The sequence below is a fragment of the Marmota marmota genome, unplaced genomic scaffold (genome assembly GCF_001458135.2).
Source record: "Marmota marmota marmota unplaced genomic scaffold, marMar, whole genome shotgun sequence".
Classification (NCBI taxonomy): domain Eukaryota; kingdom Metazoa; phylum Chordata; class Mammalia; order Rodentia; family Sciuridae; genus Marmota; species Marmota marmota.
Genome location: NW_025999929.1, coordinates 506,816 through 524,037, shown reverse-complemented (window position 1 = coordinate 524,037; position 17,222 = coordinate 506,816). Strand labels below are relative to the sequence as shown.

The following is a 17,222-nucleotide window of genomic DNA, read 5'->3' as shown; positions in this document are numbered from 1 at the left end:
TGAGCATTTTTTCATGTACTTGTTGATTGATTATACGTCCTCCTCTGAGAAGTGTCTGTTCAGGTCCTTGGCCCATTTGTTGATTGGGTTGTTTGTTCTCTTATTGTCTAATTTTTTGAGTTCTTTGTATACTCTGGATATTAGGGCTCTATCTGAAGTGTGAAGAGTAAAGATTTGTTCCCAGGGTGTAGGCTCCCTATTTACCTCTCTTATTGTTTCTTTTGCTGAGAAAAAACTTTTTAGTTTGAGTAAGTCCCATTTGTTGGTTCTAGTTATTAACTTTTGTGATAACCCAGAGATTCTTAATGAAGGACAGGAAGTCGGTGTGTTCACACTGCTTGGTGTAAAGACTTGGTAGAGCTACTCTAATGAAACTTTAGTATTAGCATAAGGACAAATAGATCAGTGGAACAGAAAGAACACATGTATACATGGTCAGTTATTTTGACAAGGCACTAAAGCATGTCCATGGCAAAAGGAAATGTTAACAGATATGTTGCAACAGGTGAATAAAAACAGCTTTTTTAAAAAGAAAAAAAAAACACAAAAGGCCAGTAACAGATTGAGAATAAACAGCAGCATTTATAATCAGGGAAAGGCAAAGAAAATCATAGTGAAATACTACTTCAGACTCATGAGAACAGCTAAAATTAAGAGACTGGGAATACTAATGTTGGCAAAGGATGTGGAACAACTAGAACTCTAGTATTGATAGTGCATTCATCAGTTTTCCATCACTGTGATAAGATAACTGAGAATAATCAACTAAAAGCAGGAAAGGTTTATTTTGACTCAAGGTTTTAAACGTTTCAGTTCATGGTTGACTGGCTTCATTAATTCTGGGCCTGTGATGAATTAGTACATCATGGCTGAAGACATGTTATAGTAAAGCTTCTCACTCTGTGATGACTAGGATTGGGGGGAAGAGAGGCAGGAAGAAAATGTACCTTCAAAGGTCTGCTCCCAGTGACCTTCCTCCAACTAGGCCCCATCTCCTAAAGGTTGTACCATCTCCTACTAGGGCCACAGGCTGGCAACCAAGCCTTTTGTGTGAAGTCTATGTCTATCCAAACCATGACATTTCACCTCTGGCCTCCAAAGGCTCATGTCCATCTCATAATGCAAAATGCATCTATTCCTCTCCTCTGAGATTCAAGGAAACTCTTAGCTGTAAAGATCAAAGGACAAATTATATACTTCAAACATACAATGGCACAATTCCTTTTAAAAATGGGAATAACAGGAAAATAACAAAGAAAGATTGGGCCAAAGATTAAGACCAAAACCCAAACCCAGCAGGGCAAATATTAAATTCTGTAGTTCCATGTTCAGCATCCAGGGCATGATGTGAGCTACAAAGGACTTGGATGGCTCTTCCTCTATAGTCTTGTCAGCTATAGCCCATGTGGTCACTCTTGGGCTTGTAATGGGATTATCGCCCAGTAAAACAGGGCACTGTTCAGCAGGAAACAGCTTTTATTAGTGTCAACACTTGCCTAGTGGATTATATCTAAAGGCTGAGCCTGGAATGCAGCATGGTGTGTCTCTTGCAAGTTCTTTTGTCTCCCATATAAGACAATACACATTCTGATTGGGTATTCTCATACTATAGAGTTGCAACTAAAGTTGCAACAGCTTCTTACATAACTGAGTTATGACAGAGTCATAACAGATTTGCAGCAGAGTTGGCAAGCACACTGAATGCCACGTTTCCTTTTCTTTGTTCTGAAATGAGAGCCCCTCCACAGGTTAGCTCTCATTGCCTACAGATTCCTTGGCAGATGTTCCACAATCTTGGCATCTCTAATTTCCTGGGGTCTCCATTGCAGCTTTGGGCATCACTCTCATAGTTTTCACATATCATGCTTTCAGGGGTTACCTGTAGGGACCTTGACCCTGCCGTCTGCTGCCTGCCCTCCCAGGCTTTCCTTTGAAATCTCAGTGGACACCTACATAATCATAAGACTCTTACATTCCGAATGCCTGCAAAACCAGAACTTCGTGGATTATGTTAAGTTGTGCCACCAGCTCAGGCAGCAGCAGGGACTGCTTGGGCCATGGCTTTGGTGACCTCTGAGTGCCTGGATAGCTGAACATGGTGAAATAAGTCCTGGGGCAACAACTTCTGAGTTGTTGTGGAAGCTATTGTGGGAGCAGGGTGCCCAAGGGCTTCTTCTCAGATGAATGGTTTATACCTTTTAACACCTTTGAGTCTGGGAGGGATAGAGTCTTACTTATTCCTTAGAAGTCCTGTAGGCATCTTTTCTATGTCCCTTTGCAAAGTGACTTGCTTCTTTTTAATATTACTGATCTCTTTAACAATCACACTCTCCTTGCCTAAAAGTTTACACTCATTTCTTTCCTGCAAGTTTTCAGACATTTCTTCTCTACTTTTTGTTCCTGATTCTCACTGTAAATCTGACTAATGCAACCAGCAAGCCTGAAAGCGTGCTGCTTTAAATTTCCTCTGTTAAATTACTTAGTCTATCACCTTTAAATTCACCCTCACTTAGAGTGACTTGGACAAAATGTAGACAAGTTCTTTGCCAGAATGTAACATGAATGACTTCTGGTCCATTTCCCAGTAGAATCCTCATTTCCATCTGAACTCTCATGAGCCCAGCCTTTACTATATGCATTCCCATTGGCATTCTCTCATTCTCTTCTTAGCTTCCACCAAAATTGCCCATGAAGCTCTGCTTACATCATTCTAAGCTTTTCTAGCCCACTTCTCCAGATGTTTCTGACTTCCTCCCCCAAAACCAATTACAAAGGTTTCCAGATCTCATGGCCAGGTATAACCACAGCAATAGCCCTTCTTCAGTACCAATTTTCTGTGTTAGAATTCTGTTGCTGTGTAAGAATACCTGAAAAACTCAACTTACAGTAGGAAAGGTTTATTTTGGTTTACAATTTCGGAGGTTTTAGTCCATGGTTAGCCAGCTTCATTATTTCTGGGCTTATGGTGAGGCAGAACATTATGGCAGAAGGACTATAGAACAAAACTGCTCACCTGATGGTGGCCCGAAACAAATCTGGGACAGGGACAAAATATATTTTTCAAAGGCCTGCTTATTCCCAGTGACCTGCTTCCTCAAACTAGGCCCTACTTCCTAAAGGTTTAACCACCTCCTAATAGTGCCATAGACTGATAACTTGTTACTCCCTTTAAAGGGAGACATAAGCAAATAAGCTCAAGTACAAGAATACATACTATAGGATTCCATCTAAGTGAAGGTCAAGAACAGGCTGACTAATCCAAGATGGCTAGAGGTGGGTGGTAGTAATGGACCAAACGATGGCAGGAGGGAACTATTAGGGGTGATTGAAATGGTTTGTATCTACCCGGGCGCAGTGGCGTATGCCTGTAGTCCTAGTAGCTTGGGAGGCTGAAGCAGGAGGATTGTGAGTTCAATGCCAGCCTCAGCAAAAGCAAGGCACTAAAAAACTCGGTGAGACCCAGTCTCTAAATAAAATTCGAAATAGGGCTGGGATGTGGCTCAGTGGTTGAGTGCCCCTGAGTTCAATTCCTGGTACCCCTCTACCTCCAAAAAAGAAATGATCTGTATCTTATTTGGATAGTAACTAGAAAGTTGCACACTTGTATCAAATCCCATTGGATTATGCACTAAAGATCTTTGCTTTCACTGTATATGAATTTTACCTCAAAAGAGTTCATTGAGTAGAAAAAAAATTTAAAGTCATGCAAGAAAAATTGAATTATGAGGAAAAAAGCATACAAAAAAGAAAAGGCATAATTAGAAACATAAAGACAAAAAAGATATTACATGTAAATTATGTAGGAACAGTTATGGTGTAGGCAAGTTTTAACAACTAGAGGGAGGAGAAGACACAGCTTAATATGGGGCAGTGTATGAATTCTAAAAGTTGTAGGTTGTTTGCAGGTCTACTGTCCAAGTGCTCTGTGATGTTTCTGCTTTAAAGTATCCAGTGAAATGAGAGTTGGAATTACTATAGTATGGTATCCAAAGATAGAAGTGGCAAATTCCTGTGTTCTGAAACTATTACATCTTAAAACCAAACCATATGAGAAAATGGTTGTCAGGATAGACTATATTCTAGAGAAGGGATTAAAGATGGATTTGGGCTGGGGATGTGGCTCAAGCGGTGACGCGCTTGCCTGGCATGCGTGGGGCGCTGGGTTAGATCCTCAGCACCACATAAAAATAAAATAAAGATGTTGTGTCCACCGAAAACTGAAAAATAAATATTAAAATATTCTCTCTCTCTCTCTCTCTAAAAAAAAAAGATGGATTTAATAGCTATCTTCTTATATCTACATTTTTAAAAAGGAAAAGTAGTTTTATATAGCTGGAGAAGGCAGAATTAAAATCACATAGCAGTTATCATTAGAATTTTCAAAAATATGGTCATCCTTATAAGAAATATATATATATATATTTTATCAGCAGCAGTGTTCACATCAATGCTGAGTGGCCAGCCACCAGATATTGTTGATCGAAATGGCCTCCAAAGACTTGCAAACTTCTGATTCTGCTGTTTCTAATTGGGGATAATTTAACCTGGCCTGTAATCATAGGGTAGATATCTTAAGGAACAAGTAGGATTTGGGATACATCCCAATAATTCAGATGATTTAGGGCATTCAAAACTCCTAGACATTAAAGACCAAATACAAAACAAAAGAAAAATAAAACTAATCAAACTGAAGTTAGATGCTTTAAGGGAAGTTGTTAAGGTGGTGATGGCAATATGGCCTAGTGGGGACTAGATGATGGAGGTGGGACTTTATCATTCTGCTGAAGAGATTAGTTAGGAAGCTATAGAGGAAGTCCTGGGGTGAGGTGAGTGGACTGTGCACTTGGGTGGAATCAGGAAAAAATAAATGAGATTTCCTTTATGATATGTGCTTTATAACAATTAACACAATTATGTACAGTAAGATGTATTTACAACTTGGGAAAGACTGTCTGATAAGCATTTTCATATTTCAGTAAGTAGTGGACCTGGGTTTGTTTGTTTTTCTCTTCTTGCTAGAAGAAATGAAAAATTCAAAACTAAGTTTGTAAAACTTTCTAGAGTAGGAACTTATCTTTTATATGTGGTTAGAAGTCAAAGGGAAAACATCGATTACTTCAATTCACTTATTTCACTGTACATCACTGCTCAGTTATGTGTATTAGGAACATCGCTTCTTAAACTAAGAAAGCAGATTATCACTTTAGAATCACTTTCTCTGGACCTCAGCCATCTGTGAGTAGCCTCATTAGAGGCCCGCTCTGGTAGTCACAGATGGCTCTACTGGGCATGTAGAAGGCTGCAGCCAGGCTAATTTCTTCACAAGATGACCTCTCTACATAATTATACCATTGCTACGTCTGATAGTTCTTTCCAATAGATACCTGAATAAGGATTATAAGAAATTGTTCTTTCCACTGAGTATATTGTTTTCTCAATAAAACAAATTTATAACCACTTATCCCCTCCACTTGATATAATGAAACTTGAAGTTCTCTTCCTCTGGCTTCCTTTTTTTCCCTGGTTAAAGCATTTAAGTAACTTTCACTGCAATGTCTTAGTCCTGATCAGTTTTGCTCCCCTAGCATACATACCTAACACTATGTTCAAATAATAACACTTTATTCAGAATATAAATTTAATGTGAAATAGACATAGTTTTCATTCAAGAGAGTACTTTTTTTCAGTGTTGGGTATTGAAGCCAGGACCTTGCAATTGCAAGCAAGTGTTTTACCACTGATCCATACCCCAGTCCCTAAATTCCATTTTTAAAAGGAATTTGGGAGGGCTGGGGATGTGGCTCAAGCAGTAGCGTGCTCGCCTGCATGCATGCGGCCCGGGTTCGATCCTCAACACCACATACAAACAAACATGTTGTGTCCGCCGAAAACTGAAAAATAAATATTAAAAAAATTCTCCTCTCTCTCTCTCTCTCTCTCTCTCTCTCTCTCTTTTAAAAAAAAAAGGAATTTGGGAAACAGCAATTCAATCACAAAATCCGTGAGATCACCAGTACAAATTTAAGGACCTAATTATGCTTTGCACACTGGCCAAATTAAACTACACATTCATGCCCTGTTTAAATTTAATTCACAGATACAGAAATATACATATTTAGAACATTAAGACTAGAATAAAATGAAAATCAGTATGTTAATCTGTATATTCAAAGTTTTTAATTTGTCAATTTGTAACGTTTTATTTCCTCCAACATTTTTCTCTTCATACTAAATTTTGTAATTTTAAAAATATTTAAAATTTGACTCTGTGTACAGAGTAAGTCAGACTTGCAAGTAAGATTTGTAAGCAACTAAGACATTGCAGTGAAAGTTAATTAAATGCTTTAATCAGGGCAGAAAAATAAGCTAGAAGAGAACTTCAAGTTTCATTATGTCAAGCAGAGGGGTAACTTCCATTATAAATTTGTTTTATTGATAAAAAAGTAAAAGTAAACAAGTAAGACTTGCTCCTGTACACAGAACTCAGGTTTTGTCTGTGCTGTTTGCCCATATCATTAAATTTTCATCTTTATTTAAACATTAGTCTCATCAGCTGTTAAACTTTAACAACTCGTAGGGAAAATCTTTTTCTGAAAATTTCTGGAGAGTTTACTAAAATGCATTTTATGTACTGGCACAGAGAGGTATATACAGGTTTGTTGCAATATTGCTTTCTGGCTTATTCTTCATCTTAGTTCCTTTGAACTGCTATAAGAAAATAGCACCAGTTGGGTAATTTATAAAGAACAGAAATTTACTTCTCAGTTCTGGAGGCTGGAAAGTCCAAGATGAAGGTGACAGCAGATTCAATGTCTGGTGAGGCCTGCTGTCCGCTTCCAAGATGACACCTTGTTGCTGCGGTGGACAAACCCTGTATCTTCACATGGTAGAAGGGGTGGAGGGTTTCATTTGCCACTCAAACCCTTTTAATAAGGCACTAATCCACTTCCATTTCTAAATAATGTTACTAAGAGTTAATGTTCGTTATAATTAATATGATATACTCTGTTAATTGTGATTAATGATAATTAATAATTAGTGATAATTGATGAGATAATGATTATAATGTTTACTTTGGTAAATCTAGAGAACCAGTTCTAGGTGTGCAGGCAAAAATATGAGCTGATCTCAGCAAATATAAAACTTGTGGTGTTCTAATAATATACAAAGAAAGCATTATTTCAGTGTTAATTCCTATTCCAAATAAAACACCTCAGCCAACAGTTCAGGGATGAGCTATAAGGAAGATTTATAAAACTATAACTTTGAAGTGTTTTTCTCTCCATAACCAAGTCCTGGCTTTTTGGATGATGGAATCCAAATCGATACTGCCCTCCTTTCCACCTGTGTGCTTCCATCCTTCCCATATCATGTGCTCCTTAGCCTCTGGAGGCTAATTAAACTTGCTTTCACACTCTACTCTGTGATCTCTTGAGGCTCGTTCTTCTCCTCTCTTCTCTGGTCAGGTCTTGACATCTTCCTCTCCATAGCCTTTTTCTTATCAAAATTGAAAGTCACTCAAGTATCTTAAAAAATATAATAAGCAAACCTTGTTTCATCCCCTTTAGCTGCACTTGGACATTGCATTTTACCCTTGTAGTCAAGACTTTGAAAAAAACTGCTTCAGATCACACTCTCCCTCCTCCTTTGGGTGCTCACTGACCTGCTCTCCCTACCATCACTGGCCTGTCATATTCACTGTCCCGATCCCTGGACATGCCTCCCTCAGCCTCCAGAGCTGACATGTTCCACTTTATTCTCACCCGCAGTTCTAGGCACCTTCCTTGCCCTTAGCTCATCCCACATCACACTCAGTGAGCTCCAGTTTCTTGCATTCCTGCTGTCTCTGACACACCCTAAATCTCACCACATCTCCATTTCTCATTTCAAAAAGGCCTCCTCTCCAACCCACTGCCCACTCTGTTTCCTCTGTGTTCTTTATCATGGCACTGCTGCCTTTGCCCTGCCTGCCCCACTTGCCACAGTTACAAAAATAACACATACACCATCCAGTTAAAAGGGCTTAGAATATTGTAAAATGTATGTAACACCACGATAAACATCATATTCCTGGTGCTATCTGTTGGGACACTTTTCAGAATCTGTCCTCTTCTCTGAATATGGAATCTGTGTTAGCATTTGGTGAAAGCAATTGTCTCTCTGTTACCCTTCCACTCCTCAATGAGTCGCCTGCTCTGGGTAGTTCAGTGCTGTATGAATTCTCCCTTTGATCAGACCGAACACCAACTGAGTGAACTTAATCTGTGAAGAAATGTCCAAGTCAATAATTTCCCTTTACTGAACTCTAAAGGAAAAGATATTATAACTCCTTCGAGGGGTCTTAATTTCATTTGAAACTTATTGTAAGGTAGTTTGTAATGGTGTTGTATTTGTTGATGAGCAAAGAGCAATTTTACATATTTCTAAAGGAGGATAATCCTAGTTGGTCATCCTTTTTAAAAATCATTTTTTTTCATGTAGGTTCATATTTTTCAGACATTGTCTCCTTTTTTATAAGCAATTTAACATATTAGAGCCAGTGCAATGAAAACCATTTGGACAATGCTTTGGACATTTGGTTATAATTTCTTTGTCTGCCAAACATTTTTCAATAAAGCTAAATGTTGGCTCTAATAGTCTTAAATGTGAAGACTATTAGAAATGAAATTTATTAACCTTGAGATGGACTGTGGCCTACATATTTTCTTCATTGCATGTCTTATCTGCTGAAGTATTTATTTTATTTTATTATGTATTAAATTGATAGTGGTAAACTATGTTTTTGGCATCAGGATAAACTAATGTACTATTGTGCAAACAATCTTAAGTCATTTTTCAAACTTCTTATTAGAGAAATTTTTAGACACAAAGTAAAACAGAATGGTATAGCAAATCTTTATTTACCTTTTGGCTTTAATAATTATCAGCCCTGCCCAATCTTTTTTTTTTTTTTTTTTTTTAAATCTATACCACCCTACTCCTCACTGCTTCCAGGATCTAGTAATTTGAAGGAAGTCTCAGGTTTTACATCATTTTACCCATGCACAAATCAGAGGCAAATTATTTATTTTTTTTTAAGAAACATAAGTAATCATAATACTATTATCAGATCTGAAAAAAAAAGAAAAACGATTCCTTAATTTCATCATATGCCCATTGTTGAAATGTTCATGTTATTTTATTTTAAATTTACTTATTCTAATTTGTTATACTTGATAGCAGAATGCATTTCAATTCATAATACACATATAGAGCACAGTTTTTTATGTCTCTGGTTGTACACAAAGTAGAGTTACACCACTCCATTGTTGAAATTCTTACAGAGGCTTGTTAGACAGTTTGCTTAAGTTAGGATTCACTCTAGTTACATACGTTTTCCTTTATTCATGCATCTCTTAAGTGGTTTTTAGTCTTATTTATTTATTTATTTTTAGTTTGTTAACTCTCTGGGTTCCCTCTTGAGTTTTTTAAATAAATTAGGTCCTTTGTTCTTTAGATTTCCTCACAGTCTAGGTTTTTTAGATTGATTCCTCATGATGTCATTTAACATGTTCCTCCATCTTTGTTGTTTGCTCTAAATTTTGTGGTTAGTAAAGATGCTTTATCAATGTTAGGTTTAATGGGTTTACTTCCATCAAGTCTACACAGTATGTTTGGTCTGTTTGTAGTGTTAAGATGAAAATTAGATTCAAATGTTGTCAGCTTCACCCTTTAAAAGTTGGCCATAAACTTTGCATCTAACAGTTTTAGTACCACTGATAATTTTTCCCATGATCTATTTCATATTAGAGATTATTAATTAATGATTCTTTCCTGGAATATAACATAAGTTAAAAAATTCTTTTCATTAATTGTATACTTATTCTGAAGTATAATTTATACTGGAAGTTCAAGGAAATTTTTGATTCTTTCTTTGACACTTTTCAGAATGAGTTGGTTCCCTAGCATTTCTCAAAAGTCTCAACAAAATATTTGTTTATTTTTTGGAAACTCATGATATGAACACATATGATGAGCTTCAATTCATTTTAGTAGTTAATTTTTTAATAATCAAATTGTGCCTCCCTTTACCAAGGGATCCCTTGAGTGGACTTTGAGTCTTATAGATCAGCCTTGCCCTGTATCCTTGTGCTCTGGTGTATAGAGCTACATTCCTTGCTCATTGTAGCTTTTTTTGTCCCAGTGGAACCAACCGTGGAACAGAAGGAGAGAGAATATGAAAATCTTCCTCTCTCTTAACTCAGTTTTACTCTATCCAAACTGTGTCTCTGCCTTCACTGTTGATCCTGTGGCTTTTGTACTCTCTCTCACTCTCAGTAAATCTTATCCAAAAGTCTGTTCTAAAATTGGATGAACCACATTAGCAATAGTGATATTACCTGGTGTTTCCTATATTCCTTCAATAGCATCAGTTCTGTTTGAAAGTCAACACTCATTGAGCCATTCTAGAACATCACTGTTCCTTTAAGATAGGTGATGAAGCATTGTATCCTTGACTTCTGACAGGATCTTTTTCAGTCTGTAAGGCCTTGGATAAAGTGTGTATGTGTGTTCTGTAATTATTTTATATTTGTATTATGAATCTGTGGAACTTAAGCTTCTAAGGTGCTATAGAAAGCATTAGGGACTTCCCCTCTTCACTTTACCTGATTTTGCTCATTTGTTCATAGTCTGAGAGACTTTTTTTCTAAAACTAATTTTCATATTACAGTTTTGTGCATAGTGGTAAACACCAAGGTAATAAAATAACAGATACTTGAGTATATGCCATGGTTTGGGCATTTTTTTCCTCTATTCCAGGTATTTTTATTATTCTTAGTGAACTTGTTTATATTTAGCATTACTGTGACCCCTAAATTTAACAAGTATTTGTCTTAAACAGTTTTGTCTGAAAACCTTTGAAGAGCATTGGGCCTGCCAATGTTTGATCTCCTTGCCTCAAGGCATTCTCTGAGGAGCCTGTGGAAGTCTCTGATGCCCCTACACCTGATGAACAGAGATAACATAACTGAGGCAGCCATGCCATATGCCTTTTTGTGCTGGGGGGATGTCTGGTGAGATTACTGTATATACTCTCATGTTGGAAAAAGTTGAAAGTTTACAGTGAACATTGAAATTTGGATCATCATTTTCATGTAAGTTTAGCATTGAAATTATCTTATCTCTTTCTGATATCTCCTCTAAACAAAAGCCTTGGTTCATATGTGGAAGTTTTTATTTTCCTAATCTGTTGTGCTGGAGAGCAGTCTGGTCCACATAGGTGCCAATAGTAGCTTCAGAGCTGATATATAGCCAATTAAGACTCTTTAAATATGCTCGGCAGAATAGGGCACCACTGTCTACCGTTAGCCAAAAACTGTTGTACTAATTTTAATATCTCTGCACTTTGCATTAAAGATGAGATTTAATGAAAAACTTGAGGATTGACTTAGTGTTTGGATAAGTGGCATGCACTGATATAGACAATTCCAGACTGTTACTTTGAACTGGAAAACTAACAATTGCTGTACTTTCTGAGTTATTTATAACATGCATCACAACAGAAAGCTGAGGTTCAGATGATTTCCAAATGTTACATTTGGACTTTCTTACAAATTTTAAGTCATTATCAAATGTGCCTTGATAATTTAGTTCCTGTTTTGCAGAATCTAAGGAATTAGAGTAACAGTAGTGAGACTTTTAGACAAATTGACTAAAAGAAATCCTGGAAGCCACTTTATGTTCAGCACACATATATTTACATGGTGTGTGTGTGTGTATGTTCTCATTTTTTATTGAAAATAGTTACTTAATTGCAATCATTCTTACTAAATGTTTCCTCCCTTGGACTGTGGTGCCACATCCCTCCCAGCACACCTGGAGTCTAACTGGCTACATATCAGCTCTAAAGCTGCTGTTGGCACTTAGTTAGACCAGGCAGCACTCGGGAGAACCTCACATCCACATGTGTTACACAGATTCTGTGCCTTCAAAGACAGCAAGAGGGCTGGGGATGTGGCTCAAGCAGTGGCACGCTCACCTGGCGTGCGAGCAGCCCGGGTTCGATCCTCGGCACCACATGCAGGCGGGGATATTGTGTCCGCCGAAGACTAAAAAAATGAATATTGAGGATTCTCATTCTCTCTCTCTCTCTCTCTCTCTCTCTCTCTCTCTCTCTCTCTTAAAAAAAAAAAGGCAGCAAGAGAGATGACAGGAATGACAGGAAATATTAGAACAGAAGACTATGGAAATGATAAAAAGATGAAAAGAGATTTTTTTTCCTAGTATTGGTTGGTTATTTTTTAAAACTTTGTTTGCTTTTCTTTGTATTTCTGGGTGTAGGACAAGGTGGAAGCAAATAATAACTCCTAGTTGCTAACTTTGGGCAAGTGAAAAGTAATTCTGAGGCTGAGCTGGAAAATGTATAATTCAAGTATCCTCCTTTATACATTACAAAGTTACAAATTTGTTTCTGGTGTGTTATTTTATAAAAGACAAAAGGATCATAGTTTCATCAAAAAGCAATGCCATTCAAATGCTTTTATTGGCTAAAACTGAAAAAGAAAAGTTTTAAGAAGGGTTGGTTTAGAGTAAAGCCTCCTCTGATTATCATTCTCTTTTAAGGTTTTTTTGGTTTTGTTTTTTTAAACATATGCAGGTCTGGTCATTGGCTCCCTTTAAAACATTTTTAAGGGCTCATTTCCCTCACTTGATCCCCATATCCCGCTCTATCCTTCCTATCCCACACGCCTCTGCTGGGAGGTTCCTGTGTGCCTAAACCAGGTTTTCTGTCCAATGTGGACTCTTCCCTGGCTGTCCTTCATCCCTGGAGTTTCTTCTCCAGGGGTGAGTTTTGTCTCCATGGATGAGTTCCCTGAGAGCTGTTGAGGAGTAGGACTTCACCACCACTCTACCTACAGCCACTAGTAAACCATCAGATGACTACCAGGAGCTCAAATCCTATGGTCAGGGAGTGAAGAAGACACAGAGATTTACTCATTTTTATAAATATTGAGCATGTGAGAGAATTTGTTAAGAATGCTAAACCACAGAGCATTATTTTCAGAATGCCATCACCAGCTGTCTCTTCCAACACCAATACAGAACCTCAAAGATAGGAGGCATTCAATAAATATTTACTGGACTCCAACTTTCTTTTTTCCTTCTCTGAATAAGAAGCAAAAATCAACCCCCAAATACTTTGAATACAGCTTAATAGTTGTCTGCCACAGTCTGGCTGGGCACAAATGCCGCAGTCTGGCTGGGCACACAATCACGAGCCACCACACAGCTTGTAGATTCAAACAGCAACTCTTTATTCCCGAACTCACACCAGCCGTCTACAATCACGTTCTGGGGAAATCCACATTCTCTACCCAAATCCACCTCCACTGGGCTTCTATCTCCAAAATATACTGTCTGAATCCCGTGAGAACTCAAGGGGAACTCAGGCAGCAGGATACGCCCTATTCCCAGCAGGAATAATCTTAAACCTTAAACCTGGAACCTAAACCGGGAACGCCCTAATCCGCCTTGGTCCTTGAGCAAGGTCACCTACATTCAATGTCAGGGCAACATGGGGTACACTGGCAAGGAAATTGTCATACCTACTTGGCTAATGGCTCCCAGCAGTTGTCCTTTTTGATTACTATTTATTCTGAACATCAATGTGGAAAACTTCTGAGTATCTTAAAAATAATATCTTCAGCATTTCCTGGAAGTCCACAATAAATGGGAAACATACAGGCCTGAATGGGGATGAGAGATGTAACATGCCTCATTTTATAGTTGAGAAAACTGAGGTCCAGATGAAATTTTACTTAAGACCATGGACGAGTATTGAATTCTTTCTCTCTCTGCTTTCTAATCACTTTCAAAAAAATATCATTTATCCACAAGCTAATTAACATGCCTAGCCCGTATAAACAGTCCAAAAATAGTATAGCTGGAATAAAAACTGAGTTTGTGACTATTTTTTTTTTAAGTATTTGGAGCAAGAGACACCAGTGAACCAGTTTATTTATATCTGAGAAAATTAAAGACAATGCTAATAAAATCTTGATACGGTAGAGAATATTTACTTGGGATATGAATTATTTTTTGGATCAATTTACTTCTATTTCTTGATAGTATCTCACACTAATAATCAAAATGTTTGAATGACAACCAAAGTAAATTCATAAATATGATATACTTAAAAAACTCATTTTTCTTTTTTGAAATTACTGTCATTTTTGGCTGCAAATGGTGTGACAACCCATGATTACAGTAACAAGGGCTTTAAGAATTATATGTAGACTACATATCACTTTTAGCAAATTTGTGTATTAAAGAACTTTAATAATAGGTTTTATGCAGTCACAGAAAGCCACCTTCATAGACTTTAAATATGATGGGTATGAAAGAAGTTTATATTCTTGCACTCTATGGTTGGGTTGTATTAGTGAAAAGAAAAATTCGTGTGTATACTTGGTATTTTTTTAACCTTCTTTTTTTTGGTTTCTACAGTAGCTTTCTTTTTAATATTCTGCTGGGGCCTGCAGTCCTTCCTGCTGTAATCCCCGCTAGGAACATGCTATATGCACTAAAGATCAGCATGCATGTTTGCAGTAACCCAGTTCCATTCTAGTAGCTTTCCTAAGAGAATTGGTATTTATGTCTACCAAAAGACATGAACAACTATATTCATAGCAGCCCCATTTGAAATAGCTAAAAATTGCAAACAAATTTTATGACAGATAAGTGTACAGTACAGTACAATTTCATACAAGAATGAGAATGACCCAAATCCTCCACATGCAACAACTTCATTGTTCTCACAGGCATTGAGAGGAATACGCCAGCTAACAAATAAATAAGACTCTCTGCTTCTATACCATTTTCAGTATTTCATTTGTATAAAAACAAGCACAACTGATCTTGGGAGATAGAGGATAAATAGTGTTTACCTCTTGGAGAGGGAACGAGGACATCAGAGTTTGCTGGAAATAAATAACTATATCTTGATGTGTGTATGTGTGGGTACATATAAAAATGTAAAAAAAAAAATCAAGTTCTACACTTAAGAGTTATATAGTTCACTAAATAAATGTAAGTTATATTTAATTTTAAGGTGAAGGAAGCACTCATATCTAGAAACTTAAAGATCCTGACTGCTGAGTGATCATGATTTAAAATTCAGCCGATTATGTACCTCTTCCAAATATATCTGCATTTCTTTGTGTAGTAGTTTCTCTGCTATGAAAGCTGTTAAATCCAATTATCAAAATAAAATGAACTTAGAATCAGACCTTCATTTTAATTTTAATTCTAAAATACATTTTTGTACTGGTAAATGTAAAACTCTACTATAAGTAATGGTAGATTACATTACTGTTCACCAAAGCCCCCTTCTTTTTCTCTTAGGGAAAGGGTTTTCCTACCTTACCCACTGAAGTCAGAGCTAGGCCTGTGGAGTAGCCAGATGATCTCCAGCCAGAGCCTAGAGGACTAGCTAGCTCAGAGTATTGTTCACATTTTCCCCTACTTCTATGGTCACAGAAGGTATATTGTGGTGGAGCCTCCATAAGCCTAGACCCAAGTGATATCAGTTATCAAGACCTCTATGACCTCTGAATTCTATTTTCTTATCATCACATTAGCAAGAAGTACATTGGCTGTTGTTTTAAGCATCTGATATTTTGGGGTATTCTTCAACTTTGGCATACCTGGCTTATCTAGACTAATAAAATAATTTTTATTTTCTCTTTATTTCTTTACTTTCTAATTTATTTTATTATTTATAATATATAAAATATATAGTAGATATTTATACATGTGTTTTATACATTTGTTATTACATGTATTTTACAATATACAGACAGTATTAACATTTTGCTAACATGATATTTATAAAGTAGAGATTATATATTTATCTCATGTTATAACTATTGGCTTTTCACATTTTTATCTGCCTTCAATTTGATTATGACTCAAGCTCATTTTTAATTTCAAGGTCCTTCTTTTGGTTTAGTGCCTGAAATGTTTTTTTTTTTTCTATTTATATATGACAGCAGATTGCATTACAATTCTTATTACACACATAGAGCACAATTTTTCATATCTCTGGTTGTATATTCGTGTCTTCATAACTGTACTTTGGATAATAATGATCATCACATTCCACCATCATTAATAACCCCCTCCCTTCCCCTCCAACCCCTCTGTCCAGAGGAGGCTGATTCATAGTGGGATAGGGAGCGGGAGCATGAGAGGGATAGATGAACTCTAGTGCCTGAAACTTATAATGATTGTATTTTCTTCTTAAAATTGAATTTGGAGCCATAAATTGAGAATAGGGACATTACCTGCTTACTTCTTTCCTGTGCTCCACAGTACTAATTCTAGTCGTAGAGATGCACTGTCTGCTCAATAATAGCAGTAGAACTACCCAGCAATTTTGAACCATCCACATGGTGTCAGATAGTAAATAGTAGAAGTGCTTCCATTGTTCACAGAGGCCACATAGCTAAACAACCTGCTTCACAGCTCTGCTTCTTTCATGAGCATTAATTACTTTCAGTTTCATTGAAGTCATTCTTATTTTTTTGAAAGACTATTTGAGAGTTTGAAAATTGAACATTTACCCAAAACCTGTTTATAAAACATTAAATCCAGAAGTCATACTTCACAGTAGAAGTCAAATATATTCATTTGCATTTATAGAATGAATTCTATTTTCTTGTCACTTTCATTTTTCCAATTGAAGTTGCCCTCTAATAGAAAAACTTTTTTGCCAAAAGATTAAACAGATGAATTTAATTGATAAGTTTTAGTTAAATTGGTTAGTTTTCTACCTTTAAGTCTGAAATTCAGTGTATCAAGTTTTTGAATGAAGAAACTGATATTCTAGGTTACATGTATAAAGTATTCTGTAACATTTTATATCATTCTTTGTCTTAGACATCAGACTTTAACTTTTGAGATGGACAGGGGATTATGTTTGCCTTACTTTTATTTAAACCTTAAGAGCTTTTCGTAAAGTTTATGAATGTTAAACTTAGGAATATAAATTCTTATTATAGATGGAAAAAATAAGCCATGAAATCATTTCATTGCTATTTTCACTGCTGGTGATAATTTTTCTTTTTCAAAAGCATTGAATCTTCTATTCAGATTGATCATATTGATTAACAGGAGATCATATTGACTAAAGAAGAAGAAAAATCCTTGAACAGAAAATAGAACACTGTAGAGGCTGAAGT

General features: G+C 36.6%; 1 protein-coding gene across 4 annotated transcripts in view; it reads left to right on the top strand.

Annotated features, from left to right (window-relative positions):
* The window catches only part of Exoc2 (exocyst complex component 2), a 203,983-nt gene that overhangs the window by 162,027 nt on the left and 24,734 nt on the right, over positions 1 to 17,222 (top strand). The window contains exon 24 of one of the 4 annotated variants that reach the window (XM_048800482.1): positions 10,883 to 13,190. The exons of the other annotated variants lie outside the window; for them this stretch is intronic. Coding sequence (XP_048656439.1) covers positions 10,883 to 10,902 — 20 coding nt within the window. The 3' untranslated portion in view covers positions 10,903 to 13,190. Of the gene's footprint in view, positions 1 to 10,882; positions 13,191 to 17,222 lie in introns of those variants that run through there. 4 annotated transcript variants of the gene reach the window in all.